The sequence below is a fragment of the Lemur catta genome, chromosome 10 (assembly GCF_020740605.2).
Source record: "Lemur catta isolate mLemCat1 chromosome 10, mLemCat1.pri, whole genome shotgun sequence".
Taxonomy (NCBI): domain Eukaryota; kingdom Metazoa; phylum Chordata; class Mammalia; order Primates; family Lemuridae; genus Lemur; species Lemur catta.
This window is the reverse complement of record NC_059137.1, coordinates 68,633,022-68,651,951: the sequence shown is the minus strand read 5'-3', so window position 1 is coordinate 68,651,951 and position 18,930 is coordinate 68,633,022. Positions and strand designations below refer to the sequence as shown.

Below are 18,930 nucleotides of genomic sequence, written 5' to 3'. Positions count from 1 at the left end.
GTTTCTTACCTGCCTCGGCAGCTTTCTAAGATGGGGCAATGCTCACTCTTCACCCTCTGTACTGCATACCAATGAAAGGCATACAGTAGTCACTGCATTGAGCATCCAACAATGTCACATTATCTAAAGGAATGACTCAATGATTTATTTTTCTTCGTACAGTATGATCTCACCACTTTCTTTTGTTAGGACACAAAATTATCTCAATAAATGGGACTCTATTTTCCCAAAGTCTATATTCCAGGATGCTGTCTTTCTCTCTCTTCCTCCTGCTTCTCCTTACAGTGCACATGGTTGGGGTCCTGTTCTCTAACCTTTGGATGGCCAAGTTTGAGCCAGACAGAGAAGTTAGGCTAGGCCAAGTGTAACATTGAAGGAAGCTTGAGTTTCTGGCTCCCTGTCTGAATGTCTAAGGAGGAGAAAGCCCCAAATACGGAGCTTTGGGTCAGCCTCTACTATTTAATTTTCATAATCTACAGGCTAACACTACATTCATTCATAAAAATCACTGTGGCTTAATTTATATTTTCTACTGTAAACCTTACTAATCATAGGACAAGGTCTCAGCAGCCATATTTCTTATCAGAAATAATGAGAACATGTTAAAAATAGTTCACTCTAGTCCTGAGTTTGTAATAAGTATTTCATTTCATCCAAAGTACATCTGCTCATGTTCTATACATATATTAGAGGGCTAAAATAAGGAACAAATCATTAAAGGGAACTTTTGTTTTAAGAAGTATTGGCTCAAAAATAGTTACATCAAACATGCTTCTGGTAGCTGGAGATGCAGACATTCTTAACTTCTGGGCTGAGTTAGTGATATTACCTGTGTTGATCCTGTGAAGGCCACTTTGTCTACATCCATGTGAGAAGAAATGGCTGCTCCTGCAGTAGGCCCGTAGCCAGGGACAACATTCACTACTCCAGGAGGAAACCCTGCCTGAGAGGTAAAAAAGGAAAATTCATCTAAGTGGTTTTATTCTTTATTATTATTGTTGTTATTACAGTTATTATATATTATTAACAATATATTTCAGTTATTATCAGACCACCTAAAAATAACATCAAGTGTTGCATTACTGAAGGCCCATTTTTCCTCAGGGCGAGGCTACGGATTATTGCTCCACTGATAACTGTCTCAGATTTCATCATAGTAACTTACAAAGAAAGTATAACTGTTTGGTAAATTATTTACGTAGAAGGAAAGCAATGTGTTTATTATACCCACCAGCAAATCTAAGAAGCTAAAGGGATCTCACATTTTTAGTTTCTAGCTGTTGTCAATTGCTCAGGGCATAACAGCTGAGGTGTGAGTCCCCACTGGCATTATTTAATCAGTAAAATGTTAAACAAGCATGGTCAACCCCTTTATGATTGCACTTCAGGATTGATTTGAACCCCAGTTAAAGAATTCAGGTAGAAAGTGTGGGAACTGAGTAGGGCATATTAAAATTTCATGTTAATTGCATCAAAAATTAAAATATTTCATTTTAACATCTCTTTTGCCTGTTTTTAATTTGAAATAAAGAATATTTTTAAGATATGAGGTTAGATTTCCTAATTGAATTTTCTAGTGATTAATGCTTGTCTTTTAAGTTTTGGTAAGATATGAAGACAAAAGGACAATGAATTGTTGCAAAAAAATAAGTATATTAACAGAATATAAGTAGTTGATAAAAATAAATTTCATGTGTTCTTTTGCCACTTTGAACAGGAGGACAAATGCAGAGGAAACCATAATAGAAAAGTGAAAACAAACATATCCACCTATGGGTAGATGTGTTTAGAAATAATGTGGCCTAAGAGTACAAACAAGCACATTTGCACAGAGGCCTCCAATCTTCACATATCCTATAATAGTTTGAACAAATTTACAGAAACCACCAGGCCGTTAGTGACAGTGACAAACCAACTTAATATTTCAAAATTAGAAAGAATACTTTGTCAATTTCAATATGAATTTATGTTCACGAGAGTTGGACAAAAGAAACAAAAAAGTGATCACAAGGTGACTGACACTAAGGCCTTGCATTGGACTTCCTGTCTGCATTTGGGCAGAGACTCCTTTGGGTTAACTGTGAGGAATCCCAGCCAGCAGCCATGCTAAATGCATCCCCACACTGGACAGGAGACTTTTGTAAATAATGTAGTTGGCAGTAGCACCAAATGAAGTGGAGTACTCACACATAGTTTGTTTTTGGAGACTTACCTCTTTTATTAAGGATGCCACATGGAGTGCAGTGAGAGGAGTTTCCTCTGCTGGTTTGACAACTACTGTGTTTCCACAGCTCAGGGCAGGTGCTATCTTACAGATGAACATGAACAATGGGAAATTCCACTAGAAAGCAAAATATAACAAGCGATTCTTTGTATTGCTGAAAAGCACATTTGCTAATCTAAGTTCACATGATATATCCCCAGCAGATATTAAAAAGTAATTGTATTTTTGTGTAATCATCTGGTATATTCTAATTAACTTCATTGCTAAAAGCAACTAGTAAATGCTAAAATGCTCTAAATAAACTAGATACAGGAAGGGAGTAGGAGAGAGCTCCAAAATTCAACCAAGTGCTGTCAATTTGAGTTCTTCTACCAGGAAGATAAAAATCACTGCATGGTTTGGCTTACCATTAAGAATATTACAAGTTATCTGTCAGTGTTTAAAAAGTATGAGTATACCTCCCAACCCACAGGTGATTTACTATAATTATTTACCTAACTGTATCATTAGTAGCATTTATTTCTAGGACAAATATCTTTTTAAAGACAAAGATATCCTGAGTTCAGAGGCTGAGTCCCTGGGTTCAAATCTCAGCTCAGTCACTACCAGCCATGTGAAGTCACACAAGCTACTTGCTCTGTGTGTACAACTGCATCATCTTTAAGTGATGATAATGGTCCTCTCCACCTCAGAAGGTCTCCTGAGGATTAATCAAGAAAGTGGGCCAACAGCTTGACACAGTGGCTGGTTCATCATAGGCACACAGTATATATTAGCTGTTATTAGTATTTGCAGTTACATAGCTTTTATAGATATTACTGTAATGTTTGAATTAATGAGGAATTTCATTAAAAATGTTGATATGAGTACATTTCAACCTACCTGGAGTGAAAGACATTAGCCACTTATTCATCTAAGAACTTCAAGATACTTCATCATTTTTTTATTTGGCATTTGGAAGTATGTCAGCTAAAGAGACATCATTAGATAGTCTCCTGTTTGTTAAGCTTAAAAGGAAATCTTCACAATTCCACTTAAAAAATACTATCTTTTTTAAGAAGAACTTGGAGTATCAGACCCTCTCATCTTAAGATACAATATAGGCCGGGCGCGGTGGCTCACGCCTGTAATCCTAGCTCTGGGAGGCCGAGGCGGGTGGATCGCTCAAGGTCAGGAGTTCGAGACCAGCCTGAGCAAGAGTGAGACCCCGTCTCTACTAAAAATAGAAAGAAATTATCTGGCCAACTAAAAATATATACACAAAAAAAAAAATTAGCCGGGCATGGTGGCTCATGCCTGTAGTCCCAGCTACTAGGGAAGCTGAGGCAGCAGGATCGCTTAAGCCCAGGAGTCTGAGGTTGCTGTGAGCTAGGCTGATGCCACGGCACTCACTCTAGCCCGGGCAAGAAAGTGAGACTCTGTCTCAAAAAAAAAAAAAAAAAAAAAAGATACAATATATTCCATACGGTGCTCTAAATGTTTCTGGTATTGTCTCTTTCATTTTAATTTAAAAATATTTTCAGGATTAGAACACTCTGGTACTATTCTCTGTAATGAGAAGCCTCAGTGAGGAGATGAAGAGTGTTGGAGACTAACAGAGCCTACTACATTTCACTAAAAGGGTGACCTGCAGGCGATGTGCCCGCTATGAGCACTTTGCCATGCACCTATAAAACATGGCTCTTAAAGAGAGGGCAAAATACGACTTTTAAAAAACAACCCATAGAGTAAAAGATTAAGATCTGTTGATACCACAGTACTGAAATACTCTCAAGAGACATGCCAGGATATAGATAGGTTTTTGGACTACCTAATTAATATCTAAGATGTTTAGTCACAGCGTGACCAAGTTGAACAAATCGTATGCTTACTCCATATTTAACAAATATATAAGAAGACTAATGGCCAACAAACCCGTGAAAAATGCTCACCATCTCTTATCATCAGGGAAATACAAATGAAAACCACAGGGAGATATCACTTAACTCCAGTGAGTATGGCTTTTATCAAAAAGTCCCCAAACAAATGTTGGTGTGGATGCAGAGAGAGAGGAACACTCATACACTGCTGGTGGGACTGCAAACTAGTACAACCTCTATAGAATGTAATATGGAGATACCCCAAAGAATTAAAAGTAGAACTACCATTTGATCCCACAATTCCCACTACTGGGTATTTATCCAAAGGAAAAAAAGACTTTCTATAAAAAAGACATCTGCACTTGAAAGTTTATAGCATCACAATTCACAGTTGCAAAGATGTGGAAACAACGCAAGTGTCCATAGATACATGAGTGGATTAATAAAATATGGTATACGCATACTATGAAGTACTATTCAGCCATAAAAAATGGTGAACTAATACCTCTTGTATTAACCTGATTGTAACTAGAAACTATTCTTCTAAGTGAAGGATCACAAGAATGGAAAAACAAATACCACATGTACTCACCATTAAATTGATACTAATCGATCAACATTTATGTGCACATACAAAGTAACATTCACTGGGGATTGGGCAGGTGAGGGGGAGGGGGAGGGGTAAATTCACACCTAACATGTGTGGTGCGGGCTCTCTGGGGGATGGGCATGCTTGTATAGCACTGACTCAGATAGTGCAAAGGCAATTTATGTTACAAAAGCATCTGTAACTCCGTAATATTCTGAAATTAAAAATTTAATAAATAAAAACAAATATATAGGAATCTATTTGTGTTGTATGAAGTTTCATTACTAAATCTAATAAAATTAGAATTCTTTTTTAAAAAATTTAGAATTATATAGAAGAACAACTTACAGGAATGATTTGGCCACATACGCCAATAGGTTCATGCCTTGTATAAGTAAAAACGTTTCCATCTAGAAAGTGAAATACACACAATTATATATAGACCATTGTATTTGTCGTTCACAGAATGGTGTTTTGGGGCTGATATGAGAGAATAGTGTAGACAATAATTAAAATATAAAACATATCTCCAACTGTTTGCAAAATGAAAATGGAGCCCTCAAATCATAATTTGGAATGACAGGAACCATAAAATTGAGTTAGATGAAAGCAAAACACAAAATTGGAAACAATATGAAAGATAATTAATTCTATCTCTCATCATCTAAGTCAGCTGATTTCTAAATCATCCTTCTTCTCAAAGTTTAGTTAAAAAAACTGACCAGAAAGGAAGGGAGAGGTCTCCAGCTAAGAGAAGAACCACATTCACATGTGTTTGTGGCAGCTCGAAGTTCTATCAGTAATAGTAACTTTTTTTCAAAAATATAATAATTTAAAAAATAGTAAAATTAAAAAACAAGATATTTTTTAAAACCTCTCTATGATTAATAATCCTTTCCTACTCAATTGTTCTAAAATGTTGTTTTCTATTTGCCTACCAAACAATAAAACTAAATTCTCTTAATTCATGAAAACAAAATCCCAAAATAAAAGATATTTCTTTCCAGTCTAGATTTGAGTGATTCATGTGCTTCAAAGTTTGATGTGGTCATTCCCAGCATTATGTTGTGTTTTGTGCTCAGTTCTGTTTTGGTTCCCACAGAAGCCTCCTGGCTTCAGCAAGAACTGTGTATATCGACATCTATTTGTGCTTTAAATGGCTTCTACCATTTTGCCCCAGAATAAAGTGAGACAGTCATTAAGATAGTCACATTTCTTCACACCATCATGGTTTCACTCTCCTCTTTTCACTTCCTGGTTACCACTTCTGACCTATCGGATGTTCCAAGTAGTTTGGAAATGCACATCAGGGCCAGTTCTGGAGGATGTTGTATTCCTCAAGCCAATACATTCACAAGAATTAAATCCTATCAATAGTGTTTTGCACAGTGATGCTTTTTCATATTTCATACAAAGTGTTTTTCATATTTCTACCCAATTTGTTCATACTCCACTACACACATACACATTCACACACAGGAATCCTTAATTTGGGCTATAAACACAGTTCCTTCTTGCTTTGAAGATATTTGAAAAAAAATCAATGTGAATTAGTTTGTTTAATTAGTCTGGTCTAATTATATTGCATTTGACCAGGCACAGATGATCATAACTGACTCATCCTCGACATGCAAAGAGGCATAAATAATTACATTATAGAAAGGGTAAAAATGTCACTATTGGAATAAACCCAAAGAAGTAATCTCAGAGGCCAACTTTAAAAACTTTGGTTGGGCACTTAGAGAGACAATTGCCTCAAATCAGTAATTGTGGCCATAAGCATGTTCTTACTTTAGTATTTTCTAAAATATGCATAGTGTTATCTTCTGCATGATTATGCTGAAACCACTTTAAAAGCCATTTGTTCAAGCTCATATCCAAGGTTTCTTGGGTCTGAGTCTTCTTGGCAGCAAAGAAATAAAAAATAAAAAATCCATTTGATGAATCTTAACAGAACTTCCAGGTTCAGAGCTGTGTTGTCTCGAAGTCTAGGGGAAAACAATTTTGCCTTATGTGCTTGACATTTTTAAAAGGGAGAGTTTAAAATTATTCAGCTCTATAGTAATCTCCTCACTGCTACTCCCACCCCTAGGGGTTTCCCAGAGCTACTCACCAGCTGGTATTGTACGGCCCTGGATCTTGTCAGCCCAGCCTGCACAGTAGTGTAATGCTTTTATGCAGACTGTTACATCCATCAGATATGCATTGGAAAATATTTTTCCACTATCCATTGCCTCCATTGTCTGAAAAACAGATCAAATTCCAAATCTAAAATTCCATAAAAGTTTTACATTAAAAAATATATAGTCAATATTTTGAATAATCATATGCTAGAGAATTTTGAATAAGCATGTGCTAGAGAATTCTGAAAACAGAAGAAATCTTTAGGCATCTTGTCTAACCTCCTGTTTTTAAAAAAGAGAGGAGTTAAAATGACTTGCTTGAGGTCACATGGCAAGATCTGTGTACAACAGGTTGTGAGATTCTGGTTTCTAAAGACTAGTGCTTTTTAATCTCATTTTGAATGTCCTCCAGCTAACAAACTTTCTAGGAATCAGTCACAATTTGATATATACACAGCAGGTGAGAATGGTACCCAGTTTTAGTCAGATCAGGATCATCACCTAAGAGCACATTCAGGAATAACATTAATCCGGTATCGGCCAGATGTCGGGGGGGAGGGGGGAGAAGAGGGGAGGGAATGAGTGAATACATACATAATGAGTGCGATGCACACTGTCTAGGGGATGGACATGTATGAAGCTCTGACTTGGGGAGGTGGGGGGGCAAGGGCAATATACGTAATCTAAACTTTTGTACCCACACAATATGCTGAAATAATAATAAAAAAAATTTAAAATACATAAATAAAAGTAAAAAGAAAGTTTCAACAAGATTCAAGATTTCACTTACTGTGTAATTCAACTCTATGTGACAATTTATTGTCAGTGACTATTAGTGATGGCTCAATAATCATTTTTAATCTTTGCATTCCATTTGGATATAGGCAATGTATTCATACAAACTTAAGTAACACCTGGATTTTTCATTCATAATTTTCCTCAGCAGAATTTTTAATGATGAAACTCCCAGTTTTGCCATTATTATCATAATTATCATTTGAATGGTCAGGCTATAAAGTTCAACATTTTCTAGTCTAGTGCCCTAACCATTATAGGATGATCTATTTCCTCTTTTCCTTCTCTTCTTAAGCAGAACTTTAAAGAGCTCTCTGGGATATAATGTTCTGCTGGGGTGATTACCTGGCAGGAATATCCAGGTGATAAACTGTTAAAGGTGTCCTGTCTCTGTATTAAACTGTCCACTATCTCAAAATTTAACCAAACACGATTTTTGTATGACTGCACCTTTTCCCCCATAGGACCTTATGCTGACAGGCAGTCAACAGATCGGATGAATAAGAGAAGCCAAGTTTAAGCAAATTCTGCTTTCTTCCTGCAGGACATTTTGGTTAATATAGTTTTATTGTACATAGTTTCGGGCTCCATATTTTTACATATTTTGAATTATGCTGAATCACCAATTGAGTAATAAATGGTTCTTTCATTCACTATAATTGCTAATGTTGATTTTTTTTTTTTTTAAAAAAGAAGGCTTCTCTGTAACTGCCACTTTAAGATTCTAAGGGTAATAAAAATGTACTATGGAACCTGATCTTGGTATTGGTTTGGGTTAAACTGCCTTCATTATAATGCCCAACTGAGAAGATAAAAACAAGGAAATACCCTCCACAATGATATCACCCACTGACTTATCTAAATGCTAAAATATAAATTAAAAAAACAAAGTAAAAACAATTTTTATAAACACTTCCGTGATTGGATTTTTTTTCTTTAATCTTTGCCTTTTTCACCTGTAAAAAGAACATCATTTAATTATGACCATTGTGAACAGACATTTCAGGGAGAGAAAAAGTAGCCATTTATTATATACCTTGGTGGCCTATTGGATATACATTTCTCTAAAAAGAAATGAGATTTATTTTAGAGAAATATTTGGGGCACCTTTAACAAATGATTTGTTTTCACCTAAAAGTGTTCACTAGTCAAATACTATAAGAAACCCAGTACTTCATTCCATGAGATTCAGACTCCATGTGACCTTGTTAAAGGATTTGAGAAGAAGTTGTAGAGGAAAGAAATTTCTTTAATTTGGTTTAACTTGGGGTTTGACAACGTTTAGACTGTAGAATCTATTATGGGAGCAGAAATTGACATCACCCAGAACTGGAGTACAGATTAGTACTTGAGAATACACTCAATGGTCAGAGTCCTACACAAGAGCTGGGAGATAAAGTCTTTTCATTTTGCTTGTAGAGAGCATGTGGTGATCACTAAAACCAAAAGAACTTGCCAATTCAAACAATGAATGCTTTTGAGAGCTCTATCTACCTATCCAGTTTGGTTAATACTCACTGCGAGCAAGAGACGATCTCTTTCGAGTAAATCAGCCAGCTTGTATAATAGTCGTCCCCTCTCTGAAGCATCCATAGTACGCCATGGAGAACCGATCTGAAAAGCCTGTCTTGCAGCCTTCACTGCTTTGTCAACATCCTCCTGTGAGTCAAAGGGAATTTAATTCAGTAGGCTGAACATACTCGATCAGCAAATCCAATGGCAATAACACAACGAAATAGACTGAAGCTCCTGACAAGCAGGCACTGTGTCTCCAATAGCCTGAAGTCTAGCACACTGTGCACACTCAACTACACAATATTGCAGTTACACTTGCTGAATGATCTCTAGAATGACGAGCTCCACACATCTTGCATATGCTTGATTTCCTAGAATATAAATATTATAGTAGTAGTTGCTATCATATGTATGCTTGCCATATCTCAAGCAATGTTCTAATAACTTTATAGATATTAACTCATTTAATTCTCAGTCATTTAATGGGACAGACATATTCCCCATTTTACAGATGAAGAAATTCAAGCAAAGAGAGAGGAGCTTTACCCAAGGTCAATAACTAAAAGTGGCTGAACTGAGTTTTAAACAGAGCTCGTCTCACTGTAGGCCTTTGCTTGCTGTCACCACACATTACACGCCCTTGGTGACTGGGTTATAGGAGTTCCAGGCTAAGCTCAAGATCCAAAGTAGTGAATATCTTCTTTGATCTCTGCTGACTCTCTACAGCCTGTCCATTCTCATGAAGGGCCTATTAGAGGGTGAATAAGAACTTTTCTTTGCCATTGGAGAGTGAATGTTATAAACATGTGCCCATTCCTTTTGTGCAGAGGGAAAAGGCAAAGAGGAAGTGGACCTGGTATATCGAAGGGTCTGCAGGGGGCAGCCCCCCCCATTTCCCATCTGGGTACAAAGAGATTTTTTTTAAAACACTAAATAGGTAAAGAAGTCATTTTCTTATTATTAATAATGCACTACTTCAAACTACATTCATTCCAGCAAAAGTCAAATAGTAAAGTGATTCCACACTCAGTCTAGCCTCTTTGACTCCACTCTCCTATTGTCTTCATGCAAGCTCTTTCTACTATTCTGTGTTTTTCTACACCAGGTATCTCCTCTGGTTCTTTCCTAATCCACCTCACTTACAAATGTCACCCTGGACACTCCATTTCCCTGCAGATCTTTGTTCAGACCTCTTCTACACTCCACAGAATATACCTACTACAGGAGTCACCACCTCTCTCTTTCATCACTACCTCACATATCCTTTTTGTTCTCAAAAAGTGAGTTGCAAACACCTTAAAGGCATAGATCATTTCAATGTTATTTTGTACATAAGACTGGCCACTGCATGAAACTATGTGTGCTCCATAAATCATGACTGCATCATAGGCCAGTAGCTTGCAAATTTTTGCAGGGGACATAATTCCCTTTGAGAATTGAGGGAGGGGGAGGTTATTACCCTAACTGTTTTAAGTTGTACAAAATTAAGCTAAATCACATCCAAGCACGACACCTCCCCCTTGGAGAAGCACAGATGGCAAAATATCTCTTTCCTTAGGCTGTATAAAATGAAGAAACTCCAAACTTACAAGTCTACAAATGAAATATAATTTTTATAGTATTTATCACCAAACCAAGATGATCTGGGGTAAGAGAGATGTTTTAGAAGTGTAACCTGGTCTGATTAAGTGATGTGTTTACTGACTACAAGCAAAGATTCTTTCGCTATAATAGATCACACACTGGTATATCTCACTGTGTAACTTTTGAGAGAATGATGAATATATACAGTAAAATACATGCATTCATTGCTTGCCTTTCCCGAGAAATATACATATATATGTGTGTGTGTGTATACATGTACACACACACACACACACACACACAGACACACAGAGTGCACATTTGGGGCATTCAGTTAATCACATTGATTGCTTATATTCGGACACGGTCTCATGCCATAGGTTCTAACTTTTTCCAAGTTAAATTCAGAGAGCAATGTTTAAAAAAAAATAAAGAAAAGCAAGACATAAGAATCTGAGATTACCAGTTTGATCTGTGGATAACATGGCCTATAAAATATATGCTGCTCTGTGTTTAAACAGATCTGTGTGACACAGCTTTCATTTGGATCTTCTGCTCAGTGTCCTTCCATCAGCCATTGCCAAATATGGGGCATTATAGGCATCCTGGCCTCCCAAAGGGATATGGTGAAACTGGCTTCAAGACAAGTAACTCTGCCGTATGGAAAACACATCCTAGAGAATGCTGCTATAAAGAAAGATGTTCTTGTGCTTATGTTCTTTGAATCATGCCCTTCCTTTTCTTATATTTATATTACAGGAGCAGAAATAGAATAATGGTAGTTAATATATAGTTTTGGAACAAAACAATCCAGATTTGAATTGTGATTTCCCATTATTAGCTTTGTAAGCTTTGAGCCATTTGACTACACATCCATCCATCTAAAGATCTGATAAACATGCTACTCTGTAATATTAGCATCAGGCTGCTAATGATAGAAAAATGAAGTAAGGAGATTGCCCTTTTGGAATATTCAAATGAAAGAGACAAACAACCAAATCATCACCCCAAAATATTATTATAAACCATAAAAAATATTCTGATGAACTTATGTTGTGGTAGAACTTCTCTAAGGTTCAGTTTTCTTATCTTTAAAATAGGGACATGTTACTTCACAGGGATGTTTTGAAGATCAAATAAAGTAACGCTTGAAATACATTTTCTGTGTGAGAGATGTTAATTGATAGCAATTGTTATTGTAGTCCTAGCAGTCAAAACAACCTTAAAAATAACTCTTGGTAGTTCTAGTATATTCTCATCTTCTTTTCCGTTTTCACTGTCCTGCACTATTTAGTCCCTTCTCATTTCACATTGTCAGTAGCCTTCCCAAGTGCATTCTCTTTTCTCCCTGAATTGTCTTGCCTGTTGCTACCAGACTAACCTTCAAGTACGTTTATCTTCTCACTTTATCTTTCAAACATTTACAACTTTTCCCTTTTATCTACAGTCTGAAGGCCAAACTCCTCTGCCTGGTTCTCAAAGTTCAACACTGTTGGGCTTCACCTCACTCACTCAGACTTAGTGTTCACATTTTTACTACTCTGTCTGACCCAACTCCTTCTCACCTTTGCTCCCGTAACTCTCCTTGCCTAGAATGTTCTACCAGTACACCACTTTACTTTCAAAATCTTACATACACTATAACACCCAGTTCAAATATCAATCTACTTAAACCCTCACCAGATTAATCCAGCTTGATAATAGCTACTAGTTAAGAGCCTACTAACCCCAGGCACAAGGTAAGTCCTTTACAGTCCCACCAGTACTGCTAGAGTTAAGCATCACTGACTTTGGTTTTAAGGTGAGTAGACTATGGCTCATAGACATCAAATCCAGCAGGTAGTAGAACCAAAATTTAATCCCATATCTGACTCTAAAATCTAGTTCTTACAGCTCTGCAAGGCTGCCCTAATAATGAAATCCTTTGAATATTTACTACTATCTATATTATAAGCTATGATATGTCTTACTATTCAGGGCCTACAATAGGCAGTCAATAAATATTTAATAATTTGGTTACCTATCTTAAAAGGTTTTCATATTATATTAATTTAATATAAGGGTGCATCTTCTATGACATTAATACAATAAATCATATTTTAATAGGTTTCATTATATAACAAAAATTTTTACATTATTGAAAACTGTTAGGCATCAGGGTTTTTTGTGGTTTTTTTGTTTTTTTAATTCCAAGACTAGGGTTTCTTGGGTTTTTATTCCAGGACTGACATTTTTAGAGGTATAAATTTTGAATTAACCAGAAAACAATTTGGTATATAAACTCAGATTTGCAACAATTAATAAAACTTTTGCTGATGGCATTTAGAACGTTCCATTTTAGAGGAAAGGGCCACAGGCTGAATGTATGAAGACAGTTCAAATGTTGCTAAGATATCAAATGGCTGCTGAGCACAGTTAAGGAAGAACTGAACTCTTCAATCACTCCCACATGGTCCATCTCCATACCAAATTCACTCAGAAATGCAGAAAATAGTCATCAGACCAGTTCTACTTTTACACCTGTCACAGGCACTTACTTTAATGGACATTTACTTTTATCCCCACCAATTATTTGTTAGGTCATGCTTTAGTATTAAAAGCAGTTTTCAGGATTAGTCAATAGAGCCTAAAAGAGCCACTGAAGTGAAAAGAAAACAGTTCCCACCCACATCTGTGCTTTGCTTTGTAACCTCCATTTGTTCTGGCCCCTCCTCCTGTCTTTATAATACCACTGAAAGGGGGTACATAGCCCATTGTGAGCGCCATTCTACTCCTAAATTAAATCCCTAAAACCTCTTGGCTCATTATCTAAAGAGTCAGTTCCAGAATATCGGGTTTACTGTGACTATGTAATTTGCTTGATTTGTACCTTTCATTAAGCAGTGTTATCAGAGTTTGCTATACATTTGCCAGCAAAATTGCAAGAACATCAATAATTATTCAGAAACAAAAGTTTTGAATAATTCCAAAAAGAATAGGCGAGTGCTGGTTGGTAAGCAAACAGCAGCTCACCGTGAACAGTTTGTATCATGAACAACTGAGTTTCAGTGATCTAATGTCCAGATACCTCAATCAGCATCATGACCTGGTGTGAAGCTTTGCTGGATGTTACTGAGCGTCCTTGATTGCTTGTCTGAGCAGTACTAACTCTCAGTGAGCACCGAGCACGTCAGTGGCAAAGATTTCTAAGGCTACTAGTATGATTATCAGCCTTCCCTTACCACATGTTAGGAAGAAGGTAAATCCTGCAAACTGTGCCAAGAAAAGTCCTCAGACTACCTGACAAGGTTTCAACTGGAAATTCAAGAGCAGAGACTTGTTTTACTGATAAAACTAATTCCAGTGGCAAAGCTAAATGTTCAAGGCTCCAGAACTAAAACATCAAAAATGTTAATATTAACTCAATGATTTTTAATGAAATAACTTGGTAATTTATTGTTCTTTAAGTTCTATGTTAACTTCTTAGTTTTATCTAGCAACTTAGAACTAACAATGTTATGTTAATAAAGGATTTCTCTCCTTTTCAAACCTATGATTAATCCCTTCTTAGGCAGCCTATATAACACATCTAGACACTATTTCAGTTTAAAATCAAGCAAGAAAAAATAGTATGAAAACCTCACCAAGACACCCAGAAGCGCAGGCTCATAATCATCACGACATGACTACTGAGTGTCTTTATGTACCAAGAACAACTTAGAAAAAAGTTCCCCAGCCTGCATCAGAAGCCATATTTTCTTGACATGTTTCTTGACTTTGCAGTGGGGTTTGGGAGCTCAGAATGGCAAGAAACCAAGAAACCCGTCATAAAAATGGAAATAGTATTTAAAAACTCACCTTATCGCCTTCTTCTACATGGCAGATTATCTCCTCAGTTGCAGGATTAAAGACAGGAAATTTCTTGCCACTCACTGAACCATGCCATTCATTGTTTATGAAGATCTGTAGGGATGGACAATAGGTACAAAGGTATTTAAATATGCAGCAAAGGTTGGAAATTTTTATAAACTTAAAGCATTAGAAAATGCCTAAATGATGCATATCCCTTCACCTCTCAAAAGTTTTTGGCTGTTTAAGACATTCTGTGCACGAATGCACACACATATATTCTCTCTCAAATAGAATACATAGTGCTTTTAAGTTTCATGAAGATATACACTCATTTCAACCCTTGAAAATACAGACTGGAGGAGACAATCTAGAAATGAAAGATTTTACCTAAAATAGCCATGAATTTGAGGCAAGAGTGGAGGCTTTAGTAGGCTTGATCTTTAAAACACATTGCTTCTATTTTCCACTTCAATTTCTCAACATCCCCATTTTTGGATACTGGTGATTTGATATCATAAGTGACTACTTTCTAATCCTTTATCTTACTGTTTTAATGCTAGTAATATAATTATGCTAAAATAAAGGATTTTAAAAGAAGTTTGCTCAGAAAAATTTAGCTAATGACATGATTTCACTGTTTTTTTAAAAGCATAGGAGTTTCATTCTCCTTTTCAAAAGATTTCCTGAGAATTTATTTGTCCTCAAGTGAAATCAGGCACTACATTTTTTAGTGATATCTAAGACACACATCTAAAGAAAGAGAGAACTCTAGGAAATATGTAATTCTGTTCTATGTGCAGTATAAAAGAATAGAAATATTAAAAAGCATCAGTATGTCATTTAAAAAGTCTGAGTTTCCAACTTTTACATCACTGAATTTGCATTTCATTAAGCAGCCAGCTTTGATATCTCATTCACTTTTCCGTAGAGAAAAATATTTGACAACATCAAATTAAGAAATATCCCCTTTCTGATGAATAAACCTATGTTCTGTTTCTGCCAAACGCCTTCTAGCTATGTGACCAAATGTTTTTGCATACTCACCCTTCCTGTAGTTATGTTTAATGGTTATGTGGAGAAAGTCTAGGCTAATGAATGTTTGTTACAATAATTATAAAATCTATTTTAGGCCTGTAGAAATATTCTATCATGGCAACAATGTCATTTTCCATTTGTTGTTTGCCTTTAGCAAGTTTAGGGGAAAGGGGATGATCCTATAAAAGCAAAATATTCTTGGGTGCTTTTTAACTATTAAATTAATTATATTCTAATTATGAATTTTGGGCTGAGGATGCTTTTGAATAATATGTATATGTAGTGGATGTCAATTTTAGGTTCACAATACTGATTGGAAATTATAAAAGCATATGCATACTCTTGGATTGCAAGTGCTTTTTATATAGAGAATCAATCAAAGGGAATGTTGAGGCAACTTAAAAACTGATTTTTACTCTTTCAGTTTTAGATATGTCAAGTTTTAAGAGATGTATCATATTCCCTTTGATAAATAAGTGACTGTTTCCTGGATGAAGTTTTGTGTCCAAGAATAAGTCATAATTTTGAAAAACAATTGCCTTTCCAGAGTAAAAGCTATTATGTCTTAATGCATTTCGTATAATGCTACAATTCTAAATAAATAAGCAACTTTCTCAGAATATTTCTGGCTTAGATTAAGCTGGATTTCACCACTGGGCAACATAAAGATCTATTTGCCTTTTCTGTTGATATGAGATTTTGAAACCAGTTGGCTAAAGGGGAGAGCCCCTGACTCCCTCCAAAAGATACCAGGTGCCCTAAACTCATACTGTCTCTGCAAGGCAGCAATGGGCCAGCAGCTCTAGATCCAGTAAGAGAAGCCAATACTTCCTAGGTGGCAGAGAGATTTTAACAGATGACACTTTCAATGCACGAAGGATTTCAGCACATTCCGAGCGAGCCAGAGAGAGAGAGAGAGAGAGAGAGAGAGAGAGGTGAGAGTGACCGTTTTCTATTACCTGTGTGGATTTCCAAACCTGAGATCCTGGATCACAGCTTTGGGAGTGATGGGTGGTGGTGTCAATGTGCAGGCAGTGATGTGTGTTGTGTGTGAGTTTTTCCTCAGCCTTAGGACCCTTGAAAAATTACCAAAGGTGGTGGAGAATTGGGGGACAAAGGGCAAGACAGGGGATGAATAATGACGGACAGAGACTGAACAAAAGTCAGGAGGGTGTTAAACATTTAAAAAAATCAAGGCTGGATCTCTGACAACTATTTTCAACCCAAACCCTAAGGCAGTAAAGCAAAACGTTGGGACTCAGAGTCAAAAAATGTAAAAAAAATTAAGGAGGAAATAACAGATGGGAGGAAAATTTTTTAACTGCAGTCAAAGGAATGAAAACAAAACGAGAGAGTGACCAAAACCAAAATAGGAGAAATAAAAATGTATTAAGTATATGGAAAAGAGATGCTATTTCAGTATACTGTTCCTCCCTTTTTGTTTTCTATATGTGCCACTTGTTTGACTCTTTCCAGCAAGTTTTTCTAGTGAGTCCCTACTTTGAATTGAAATTTCCTGTGAATGACAAACCTAGAGTAAGAAAGTGAGACAGACTAGAGTCTTGGGATCTTCTGGGAGTACCTTTGCCAAATGCAAATTGTTTGAGGGTATGGATTCACCACATTTTTCACATTCCCATTTGTAATGAAATTGAATGGAAAGGATTTTCCCCTTTAATAAAGCCTTGTGGAAATAACAGCTCAATACACTTCATAGCTGCTGGTCAACCATGTTAAAGGCACCATCTGAAGTCTGCTGACACTTTCCTAAGGAAAAGAGCCAATGAGCTGAACAACTTCCTCATGTGTTGTACGTATGAAAATGAAAATGCAACAGACCTTAGGATTGCAAGACCATTCATGGTTACAAGTATGGAAATAAATATAAAGGAGCAGGAACTGTTACTGTATCATTAAATTATAAGGCTCTCTGCTTTTCAGTAGTTAATTCAGAAAGCAAAATGGCTCTCCCCTGAGTTGCAATAGTTCATTTCTTACTTTACTTTCTGTATCACACCCTAAAGATAATTTTAAGTGATCAGATTGGTTACACTGTGTTTTGCTTGTTTATTTAGCCTGTTTTGGAGTTCTTGGCTCTGACAGGGAGGCAGACATTCAGACTTGGCAGCAGTGTGAAACAGGCCAACTTCAGACATACTCCCAGAAATGCACAGGTAGGATCCTTGTCCTCTTTCTCCCTAGCTGCAGATTGTGAAGTCTGGACCTGCCTCCTGCTTTTGTTTCTCTAATTATTTATCAGTTAATAATTACACATCTTTTCCAATGGTAAGAAACCTGGCTGGAGACATAAATAAGAATGCTTGCTTCCCTCAAATATGAGAAATAATGTGAGTCCACTTGAAGTTTTTTGAAACAGGAACTTCCTCATCTAATTATCAGACTTCCGTCCTCATATGCAAACACTCATTTTACTAAGCATATAAAAAATGATACTATTTCAGTATGCTCTATTTCTCCTTTCTTGTTTTCTATTATTTCCCACTTGTTTGGCTCTTTCCAGTAAGTTTTTCTAGTGAGTATCTGCTTCTCTTATGATTCTTTCCGGTTATACTGAAGTTAATAGAACTGCGTAGTAAAGTCCACTGAGTCCTGGAACAAGAACCTTTCACACAGAAGAGAATTCGTTTCATTTGCAAATCTTTTAAGAAAAGATGTGATTTCGAGTTCACTGTTTGATCAGGACATTAAACCCAGACCTGCATTTTTCAAGCCTTTTATTTTTGTATTTGCAAAGGGCTCTTTACACAAGTTTACTTAAATTGACCTTTCATGCTTTAAGTGAATGTAGTTTTTACAAACCCGAGTCAAAGCAGCAAATACAAATTGTACTAACCTTAGTATATTGAATCTTCAAATTGGTGAGTGGGGCAGGTATGTCTGGCTTGCCTGAGGATGACATTTCTGGTTCAGCTCCTGAAACACAAGTAACAGGTAGTTTGAATCTGATAGAGCACTTGGCTTTATTTGTTCCTTTTTATCTGCAAGGGCTAAAGTTTATTTGCATACTGGGATGTGATTGGATGAACAAACTCAGAAAAAAAAAAAAAAAGAAAGAGAGAAAAGAAAGGACACTACTTATTTGTGACACCTGGGGCAGGAAGCCTTTGACTTTATACTTAAATCCTTAAGAAACCAGCTCTCCAGCATTGAAGTTGCATCTGGAGACACTGCACTATTTGCAGATGAATGAATTTTCAAACCCGAAAGCTGTGATGAGAGTATGCAGCACAGCTGCTCTGGCCACTAAGTCTAGTTATTATTTTTTTGACTTTTCATACTTTGTATGCTACTATGTAACTTTCTCTTCTCTGATGGACTTAGAGAATTTGAGGATTGAAAAAGTCTAAAATGGCA

The 18,930-nt window shown here is 36.4% G+C and overlaps 1 protein-coding gene across 1 annotated transcript in view; it reads right to left on the bottom strand.

Moving 5' to 3' along the window:
• The window catches only part of LOC123645639 (aldehyde dehydrogenase 1A1-like), a 40,222-nt gene extending 21,694 nt beyond the window's left edge, over positions 1 to 18,528 (bottom strand). Inside the window, exons 1-7 of the mRNA XM_045562094.1 lie at positions 18,410 to 18,528; positions 14,527 to 14,631; positions 9,109 to 9,249; positions 6,786 to 6,915; positions 5,021 to 5,082; positions 2,213 to 2,341; positions 830 to 943 (exon numbers count right to left, since the gene is read on the bottom strand). Of these exons, the coding sequence (XP_045418050.1) occupies positions 830 to 943; positions 2,213 to 2,341; positions 5,021 to 5,082; positions 6,786 to 6,915; positions 9,109 to 9,249; positions 14,527 to 14,631; positions 18,410 to 18,475 (747 nt within the window). The 5' untranslated portion in view covers positions 18,476 to 18,528. The remainder of the gene's footprint in view (positions 1 to 829; positions 944 to 2,212; positions 2,342 to 5,020; positions 5,083 to 6,785; positions 6,916 to 9,108; positions 9,250 to 14,526; positions 14,632 to 18,409) is intronic.
• Between the last annotated feature and the right edge of the window lie 402 nt (positions 18,529 to 18,930).